Source organism: Bidens hawaiensis, unplaced genomic scaffold, assembly GCF_021521415.1.
Source record: "Bidens hawaiensis isolate Kalapana, Puna unplaced genomic scaffold, B.hawaiensis_p1.1 tig00011469_1, whole genome shotgun sequence".
In the NCBI taxonomy this organism is placed as follows: Eukaryota; Viridiplantae; Streptophyta; class Magnoliopsida; order Asterales; family Asteraceae; genus Bidens; species Bidens hawaiensis.
The window spans coordinates 513,440-523,960 of record NW_027491895.1 but is presented as its reverse complement, the minus strand read 5'-3'; the positions used below and the strand labels follow the sequence as shown (position 1 = coordinate 523,960).

At 29.5% G+C, this 10,521-nt stretch overlaps 1 protein-coding gene across 1 annotated transcript; it reads left to right on the top strand.

Annotated features, from left to right (window-relative positions):
- The first annotated feature begins 3,778 nt into the window (after positions 1 to 3,778).
- Positions 3,779 to 8,037, top strand: LOC143538099 (phospholipase A(1) LCAT3-like). The gene is made up of 11 exons (XM_077031726.1): positions 3,779 to 4,008; positions 4,163 to 4,254; positions 4,354 to 4,481; positions 4,564 to 4,699; positions 4,773 to 4,824; positions 4,896 to 4,996; positions 5,704 to 5,880; positions 5,985 to 6,142; positions 6,248 to 6,302; positions 6,408 to 6,461; positions 6,995 to 8,037. Exons 1-11 carry the CDS (start codon positions 3,801 to 3,803, stop codon positions 7,154 to 7,156), a joined length of 1,323 nt encoding a protein of 440 aa, XP_076887841.1. The 5' UTR covers positions 3,779 to 3,800; the 3' UTR covers positions 7,157 to 8,037.
- The last annotated feature ends 2,484 nt before the right edge of the window (positions 8,038 to 10,521 follow it).

Here is a 10,521-nt window from a genome sequence, read left to right as displayed (position 1 = left end):
AAAAAAAAATAAAAAAATTTGAAAAAAAATATCGGTTTAACAAAATTATACACATATGTATAATACTTATTGTTTTAATTTTATACATATTTTTATACACGTATGTACAATTTAATGTAAATGAAATGTACATATGTGTACATTACGTAACTAGAGATTAAATAAAATTATACACATGTGTATAATACGAAGATTTTTTTTTGTTTTTTTATGAAACCGGAATGAAATATAAAATTTTGGTTATTTACTTTTTAAAAACTTTTGTTTTTTTTGTTTTATGATTTTCTTAAATATTTTTTTAGAGGTTTTATTTGTGACTTAAAATGGTTCTTAAAGTTCTCAATTTCTAAAGGGATATCTTAGGATTCTTACCCTGTATATACACACACACACACACATATATATATATATATATATATTTGTAAAAGTTATAAAAATAAAATACTAAACTTGCTCTTATCTACCAATGGGATTGGTAGCCGCAAAGACAAAACTTTAAAACACTGAATGACCGAAGGATTGGGAGGTCTTAATTAAGTCTTTCAAATGACTGAATTTCATTGCTAAGAGCATCTTTAGTGGGGTGTTCAGTTCTGACGTGACGTTGTTCAGAATTTTGAATTAGATAACTGCACATTAGAGGTGATGTTCAGTTTAGACCATATTCAAAAAACTGGATAGAACTAACATGATAAGTAGGCCCAATGTAATTAATTTCCTTTTATATTTTAAAACCAATTCGACCACCACTTTAATTATTTTTCTTTTTAAATTAACAAATAATTTTTTTTCTATACTTTCAAACTTCAGTCAATAGTATCTTAATAAAATAATATTATTTTCTTTTCTCAACTTTAATACAACAGTAATTCTTTTTTTCCCTCAAATAATATTACTACATAGTATGATCGTTGAAGATGAAGGAGACGCAATAACCGATTTGTCAGATGATGAGGGTGAAGAACTTGAACCAGCAAACCATGGTCCGGCAGTAGATTTCGAAGGACACTTGAAAATTCATGAATATACGTAACAATGAAGCTCATCATGTGCTTCGAATGATTTAGTGGAGCATATATGGTCTATTAAATAATAGTCGGTTAGAGTGAGGTAGAGTTTTTAACATAATTTATGTAACTTTTTATATTTATGTTTGCGTGCGTTTGTTTTATTTACTGTTTATGTAATTTTAAATTTTTATTTATATGACTTCTATTATTTATGTAAATTTAATTAGTAGAACTTATTTTATTTTTAAATAATATGAAATAAAAATAAGATACTTAAATAAAAGTATTTTAGTTATAGAAAGAAAATATAGAAGTAGGTGATTATCTACTATTATAATAAACAAAAATGATGGTTGAACCACATTAACCCTAATTGGCCTAATATTTTGCCAAGTGGCACTCTATCTTGGAATCTTTAGGTCATAAATATTTATAACTAAATTAAAATAAATAAATTAAAACCTTCCATATACATAACTAAATGTATTCTTTGATTTTTTGAATTCTTTCTTCTATGAAAAAAAATTGTATTATCAATTAATAATTAGTGATTTCCTTTAAGTTGTGTATCCCTAATTACGTAGACAACTAATAATCTAATATACAGTATATATTAGTTACCGTAAAATTTGTTTATATCCATTAGTGATTAGTGATTTCCGTCAGCAGCAACAACGAAAACTAAATTTTTTTGGTCTCCTTCATTCCTTAGCACTAAACACCTTTATTTGATAGTGTCCGTACTCACAAACACACCTAATGAGACTTTCATAGCTCTGTTCCTCTTCAATCAATTTACCTTATATACAACAAGTCCTACATCCAATTATGTATGTTATATTGCGCATCATATATTAATATTGTATTATTCGCACTATTAAGCATATCTGAATTACATGTATAACTAGGTGTCTTCTTGGTTGATTTTAAAACCATTAAACCGGCCAAACTTACCATCTTGAAATGAAATTTGCCTTTAAATCAGTCGCTTATGTTTATACAGTGTTATACATATATTATATACTTGGGTTACAAACATCATATTACACGTGGTTTTCATATAAAATTTACTTGTATCTATTGGATGATAACTTTTTATAGCTCCCCTAAAAATATGCAGGAACTATTTCATTATTTAAATAAATATATAAAATAAAATTTAATTAGGCGTTAAACTAGAATATTAAAATGAAATTGTTTTATAAAAAACGGCAGTTCGTCACTGGTACAATAAACATAAAGGTGGTACCCCACTAAAAGTTGTGTAAAATCATGACCAACGCTTTGGTATATGATTTTTATAATTATGGGTGTATAAACCAAACCGGACTGTAGGAGGTGATTGGTCAATTTTAATTTTCTTCATGTTGTTTACACTTTAAATTCATCGTTAATGCTATTTTATACTTCTTCTACCATTCATATGATTCCTTTTTATAAATGTATTTGTTTTGTCAAATGATAAGGCGATGTCTAAAAGATCAAAAGCTCATCTTATATATTCGGAGAACGATGTTTCTAACAGGAGTTATACAACAAAGTATCATTTGTTTACCTGCTTATAATAATTAAATTTTAGGGGATACATATGTATTTTATATTATGACTAACATATAAGATTGTACCTATTTGTTTTAATGTTTCAGTTGATGCATCTACATGTCCGTTGTCGTATATTTCAAATGGAATTCCATTATTATTTAATTTAACTTGAATTCAATTTGAAAAATAAAAATTTAAATTTGCTAAACACATTTGCTTTAGTTCCATCTAACTGGTTGTCTTTCTTACAATTTTTAATACCAACAACGCCTATTCCGGTGTCGCTGAAAAAATAAAACAATGAAAACTCATCCTTAATATAATAAACAAATATAAAGTTATGTCACTTGACACCTAATATGACCATCTTTGTGTCACTTGACACTTCAAGGTTCAAAATAAAACTATGCCCATCTCATATTGCTCTAATGAGAAATCATGAAGAAAACAAACATTTATAAAAGACAAGGTAGTGCATCCGACTTATTATTATCACTAGGCGGTGCATGAACTATTGTGTACATCTACTCAGTTTTAAAAATATTTAATGTTATACCGGTTGTTGTTTTCGGTTTGAAAGCTGGTTTGCGAACAACCAACCATTTTTTTATTTGGTTGGACAACCAATATGGTCCAGTTTCTGAACACTGCTTTTATCTCAAATGGGCTAAAGTATTAAATAAGTTGAATTTTATTTGTAACAAAAAAAACATATGGATATTTATGAATTTCCTAAATGTATATATATTTTTCATATTGTTTAATATGTAATTTAATATATCGTATAATATATATATATACACATAAACAATTTAACACATTTTTTGTATTTCTTATAATGTCGTCGTTTAAATTCCAACCCATGTTGCACACGGATAAATAACCTAAGTTTAAAAGTGTATTTATTGTTAAATGAGTTTTTGATGTTTAAAAGTGAATGAGTCAAAACATGATATGAGTTGTGTTTTTTCTCATGTGTATATGCTCTAGAAAATGAAGGAAGCAAAGGAAGTTGCCGTTATTTAGTGTGTCACGTGATAAGCAAAGAAAGAAGGGGTGAAAGTCAAAAACAATAAATAGGAAGAATCCTGGAGAATATTAATACGAATATTATCTTCTCCCAATCAATTTCTTCCAGTTTCCGTTGTTGATAATAAAATTATTAATTATTAGCATCTGTCTTCCGTTGATCAACTACTGACTACAAAGGAAGTCCAACCCAACAAGCTACATTTCATTTGAATTTGAATGGGGGGCGGAAACTGGTGGTGCTTCGGTGGGCGGAGCTCCGTGGGTGATCTTGACCCAGTACTTCTGGTGAGCGGCATAGGTGGGACCATACTGAACTCGAAGCCAAAGAGTTGGTTCGGGATCACCACCCGAGTTTGGGTCCGTATTCTTCTTGCCGATCTACAGTTTCGAAAGCGGCTATGGTCCCTCTACAACCCGGAAACTGGTTCCTTCATCCTCATCCTCTTAACTTAACTCTTTTTTTATTTATTTATTAAGTTTGAATGAATGGAGCATCAATTATTACTACTTTATGTGTTTTAATTGATGATATTAACAATGGTGGGTGGGATACAAGTTTATGTCTTTTAGAATTTCAGGCTACACAGAAGCATTGGATGATACTTGTGATATTGTCGTTCCACAAGATGATTATGGGCTTTATGCAATTGATATTTTGGATCCCTCATTGGTAACTTTTAATCACCATAATCTTTTTTTTTTAGCTATATATTTTATATTATGTTATTTAACAAGACCATACAAACATATGTATATTGTCACATTTCAGTTGATAAAACTTTTTCATGTGACGGATGTATACCATTTCCATGACATGATCGATATGCTCGTTGATCATGGGTACAAGAAAGGGACTACATTGTTTGGATACGGATATGACTTCCGCCAAAGCAACAGGTTTTTAATTTTAATCAAGTGTGTGTGTTTCAACTTTCAAAGTAATTATTGGCCTAGAGACTAAGCTTCATATTGTTGGTAGAATTGACCAAACAATAGATGGGCTAAAAGAAAAGCTGGAGGCTGCATATAATGCTTCAGGGGGTAGAAAAGTCAACCTTATATCACACTCGATGGGCGGATTGCTAGTTTCATGTTTCATATCACTCCATTCTGATGTATGAACTTTTAAATATTCCTTTTCGTTATGCGGATGTGATTAAGAATGACATGTGATTTTACTTGGTATAGGTGTTTGCTAAATATGTGAACAAGTGGATAACTATTGCAACCCCTTTTCAAGGTATGTTTCTTTTCACTTTTAGATGTAGCTCATGATTTGATTGATGAGTTTAATGTTATTATGTGCATCAGGTGCACCTGGATGCATCAACGATTCTCTTTTAACTGGATTACAGTTTGTGGAGGGACTTGAAAGCTATTTCTTTGTATCAAGATGGTCAATGCATCAACTGGTAATACGGATACTAATTTCGTGGTGGGAATATTCCATGTTTAGTAACCGGTCAAAATGTATTGGGGTCAAAGGGTTTTTATGTTTATGCCAAATGGGTCGGTCTGGGTAAAGCAAAATTTTGTTATGCTAAAATTATTTATAGATAGGTAATGCGTAATTAGTGATGACAAAAAAGATCTTATAAGGATTAATGCTATAGAAAAAAAATATAACAAAATTTTAATATATATTTAAATCACTGAAGGCGTTTGTGAAATTAATGATAAATGTTGGCTACAAGCACACTCTTTTGCTGTCATGAAACACTACTTTATCAACTTTTGATCATTTTATATGCAATTTTACACCATCTTATATGATTAAAAAAGTTATATCCCTGTCAGCATTTTTGCACATTTGGAATGCCACTTCATTCAAAGTCACTATTAAAAAGTTTTCTTTTCACAAGTTTGTGTTTTTACACAAATTTAAAGATTTAAGTACCCGAAAATTGGGTTGAGAGACTTTTCCATGCAAAGTGAAAAGGTATGTTCGGTTTTTTATGGTATTAAACTGTTAACCCTTATTGTAACAAACTAACAATAACCTCAATCTTTGAATAAACAGTATTTAGAAGATTGTATGCATTAAAAACAAACATCTTCTGTTAGCTTAATATATTAAATAGACCTGTGTAATAACCAACATATCCTTTTGTATTTTCAGTTGGTGGAATGCCCATCTATATACGAGATGTTACCTAACCCCGAGTTTAAATGGAAAAAGAAACCTGAAATTTTGGTTTGGAAAAAAGATCAAAAAAATGAAGATTCAGTCAAATTGGAAACTTATAGCTCATCTGGATGTGTGGAGCTGTTTGTTGAAGCATTGCAAGACAATGAGGTACTTACTTTCAACTCTTTCACAATAAAACACTGTTAAATGGTATGTTTGACCATCTAATTTGAAGTCAACTCTATTGCTTTTCCTTTTGGCTTATGTGACAGATAGAGTATAATAAGAAGTCAATACCTTTGCCATTCAATCAAGATATCTACAAATGGGCTGCCACTACACGCAAGATGCTAAACAACGTGCGTCTACCCGAAGGGATTGAGTTCTACAACATTTATGGAACATCGTTGGATACACCTTTTGATGTTTGGTTTGTTATGAATCTTTTAAAAAAACCATTGAATCAATTTTTATTTATTTATTTATATTTTTTTTTTGTGTTTTGTTATTGAATTGTGTGCTTACTATGTTGCAGTTATGGTTCAGAAATAGATCCAATCAACAACCCATCTGATATATGCCATACATTGGTAGGCCATTCAAGTTCCTAGATCAACCATTGGATCCTTTATGTATATTGAACCAAATCAACATAAATTCATGTGATATAGCGTTAATTGTTTTCTTTTGAGCAGCCTGAATACTCATATGTGGATGGAGATGGAACAGTTCCCGCCGAGTCTGCAATGGTATTTTCTCTAAACTTACTTTATATGTTTATTTATTTGTATGTTTTTATATCTTCAAAATATTATGGTCAAACAAATAAGTCTTTATGTTCAAATTTTGATGACTAATTTTCAAAATCTTGGAGAACAAGTGATGCTTAAATTTTCTAAACGTGAAACGGAATATAATCGAAAAATGTTGGTGCTAGTTTTTCTAACAAAGTTGATCTAGTATTGAATAGAGTTTTAGACTTTTAGCATATTTGACCACAAAAGTCAAAAGGGTGTTCTTTTTTGGAACAAGAGTAAAAGATTGTAATTTAACACATTTGATTATGTATTAGTGGATGTGTGTTTTGTTTTTACCTCAAAACAACAAATTTAGTAAAAAAAATAGTATTTAAAAGTGTTGCTTTGAGTCGCTATTAGCACATTAACCATTTATAGAAAAATCCAACAAAATATATAAAGAAATGTTTGTGGTTAACCCGACCTGACTTGTTTGTTAAAGAAACGACTTGTTTGAACCCGAACCCAAACCCAAACTTCTACAGGCAGATGAATTTGAAGCAATAGAGAGAGTAGGAATCCCAGGTGCTCACCGAGCACTATTAAGAGATGAACTTGTATTTGAATACATACGAAAGTGGTTGGGAATCCAAGAACCGAGTATGTCGTGTGTAAAGACATCTAAAGTTGATGTTGGTCCAACTTGATGGAGTAGTGGTTATGTATGTATTACTTTTCAAATAATAGTTGGTGTTATATGTTTTTGTCACTGTAATCTTATTTTAGATCATTTGCATTTTTTTGTAAAGACATGTACAATGTAAAATTAGTAACCACTTCAAGACTCAAAGAAATAACATAACTATATTTACAAATGCTATAAGTTTGTTTGTAGATGATTTACTTTGTTATAACTTTCCTTTATTGTTTGGTTTGGAGAAGGAAAAAGGCTGCCTTGTTTTTGATTGATTGTTTATAACTGTTAGATGGTGTGATAAGTGGTGTTTGGAATGGGCTTAGGGTGCCGACCGAGGTGGCATGAGTGGATGAGTTCAGATAACTTCTTCAAATGTGCCAAAATGTCCTTTTGGAAGTTGGAAATGACAAATCTTGCTAGGCAATAACTGATTCTGTTATATCATTAATTGTTATGTATGTATGAACTAGGATGTCTAATCCCAACAAACTTTTAAGAAAATATGAATTTGAAGAATAAAGATGTCTAATCCCAGCACACTACATGTGTTGTCATGATCTACAACTATTCACGATATGAAATGTTACACCAGAATCCAACCAAAAGGCAACAACTCGGGAGCATATGAATATGAAAGAACTTGTTGCATCTTTTTTCTAACAAAGATGTTACTTAGATATTAATGTGACAAATTCTCTCTCTCCTCTTCTTTTATCGACAACAAAATAAGTGAAAAATGTTACCGTCCGGCCCACCCGCTTTACGACTAGGGTGTAGCCCCTAATTGTTATGTATTGTATTTATATTTTTTAATAGTAAAATTATTAATAATGTCATCCGAATTGATTAATTTTAATTCAAATATTATATAACCCAAATTCAAATGTCACAATTCAAGATTTTGTTTTGAGATAGCAATCATGCCGGTTAGTTGTTCAACAATGGCTGCCAACAATGCACCTTCTTCTTCTTCGTACGTTACGTTGATTGTCTTCGTATTATATAATTCTTTGTTGGTTTATTGAAGTTATTTAAAGACCTCTACCTGCAGGTGACTTTGGTAGACCGGTGGCTAACCAAACCCCAAGCTGAAACCCTAGGGGTTGCAGATCACATTTGTCAACCGTCCGTTCTCTCTCTCTCTCTCTCTCTCTCTATATATATATATATATATATATAGGGTGAGTGTAAGGCCCCGTACCCGATGCCCTACATTGGTGTTGAATTTACTCATAAACACAGTTTTAAATATCAGAGTTAATTAAAAACTTTTAGCGGAATAATAAAGGTCAACCAATCAATACAAAACATTCAAATCTTGTCTTTAAACATAACATAAAACAACGTATTTAAAACATCATGACAATTCTTCATCGGATACCAGTCGCTTCAGATCATGCCATGTGTCTCTTTCAAGCCAGCTATTTTAATCTATTCACATGCATGCATACTAAAAGTCAGCTACGCTGAGTGAGTTCTAATAAATTAGATAACATAGTTTACATACACATATACGTGCCTGAATGTACGTATTACATACTTAACATCTTCATCATTCTTCTATATATATACTTTAATTCTTTCATACGTTCTTCTTTAACATACACAATACTTTTTAATTTTATACAAGTTGTTCTTTATACACATATGTACAATTAAGATAAATGATAATGTACATATGTATATTTTTATTTAATCTCGATTTACATAATATACACATATATACATTATCATTTATCTTAATTGTACATTTGTGTATACAGAATAACTTGTATAAAATTAAAAAATATGTATTATACATATATGTATAACTTTGCTAAACCGATATTTTTTTCAGTTTTTTTTATTTTTTTATGAAACCGGGATGAAAAATAAAATTTTTTGGTTTTTTACTGTTTTTATTTTTGCTTTTTTTTTATAATTTTTTTTATTTTATATTTTTTTAATTTTTTTAAATGAGTGTTTTTGTGTTCTAAAATGGTTCTCAAATTTCTCAATTTCAAAATAGTTCACACATGATCCTAAATATATATATATATATATATATATATATATATATATATATAGGGGAGATTTCAATTAAGAACCCCTTTGAGTTTAAAGAACTCGAAAGAACTCAGTGTAACGATTTTTTTTTCGAATTTTTTTTACACATGCGTAATATATGTAAGTTACATACACGTAAAAAATTACAGAATTTTTTACGCACCGAGTCGACTTTTTACACATGTGTAACGGACGTAAAAGTTAGTGTAACCACTTACATATTTATTCTCTCTCATACTTTGTCTTTTTTTCCAGATTTTATCTCAACCACATACTTCAATTCATTTAATTAAATGTGTAGCCTAGAATTGAGTTCTTAAGTTCTTAAAACTCAACATGGTTATCAAAATATCCATTCCATATATATATATATATGATGGTTCAAGAGAGAAATGAAATTACTATGAGAAATGAATATGAGTCACTAGTTTTATTTTAGTTTTTAAAAGCTTAAAGATAAATTAAGAAAGTAAAAATTCATCTCTCTCTTCAATTAATATATATATTCAATTAATATAACTAATCAAATTACTATAATTGAAAAATATTAAGAATTCATTTATTTTTATAACTTATTTTTTGTCTCTTGAATTTTTATCCTACACAAGTACAATTTATTCATACGTTAAAATTTATTTCTATCCAAATTTCTTTCAATTATATATATAAATATCCATCAACACGTAGTTACATTGTGATAAATAATACAAAAAATTATTTTACATGTGTTAGCATTAAATATCAACAAAAAAATACAACCTACACAAAAATATATAGCCTACACTTGTTATGAGAATAAGAAAACATATAACATACACACAAAATTCATCATCAATAAAATACACACACACACGAAAACATATAACATACACACGAAAAACATATAACCTACACACGAAAATTTTATCCTACACAAATACAATTTATTCATACATTAAAAAAATTTCTATTTAAAACCAATTTCTTCCAACTTAACTGTTCAATATCCATCAACACGTAGTTACATTGTGATGAATAATACAAAAATCTATCTTACACATGTTTGCATTAATGTGAAATATACAACATACACAATAACATATAACCCACACTTGTTTTAAGAATAAGAAAACATAACCTACACACGAAAAACATATAACCTACACACGTGTAGGATATGTGTATACTTGTGTAGTTTATATAACTGTTGATGTCGAATTTAATATGTAAGTTGTATGTTGTTTTGTATGTTGTAGGTTTTTATTGCTCAAAACAAGTGTAGGTTATATTTAATTTTGTGTAGGTTGTATATTTATTATTTATATTTAATGGACACATGTGTATGGCATT

What these genes read in the sequence shown, in the direction of transcription:
- LOC143538099 (XM_077031726.1), top strand. Translation starts at nt 3,801, where the DNA reads ATGGGGGGCGGAAACTGGTGGTGCTTCGGTGGGCGGAGCTCCGTGGGT. An exon ending in ATATTTTGGATCCCTCATTG is followed by an intron (nt 4,255 to 4,353) that starts GTAACTTTTAAT and finishes GTCACATTTCAG; the next exon opens with TTGATAAAACTTTTTCATGT. An exon ending in GATACACCTTTTGATGTTTG is followed by an intron (nt 6,143 to 6,247) that starts GTTTGTTATGAA and finishes ACTATGTTGCAG; the next exon opens with TTATGGTTCAGAAATAGATC.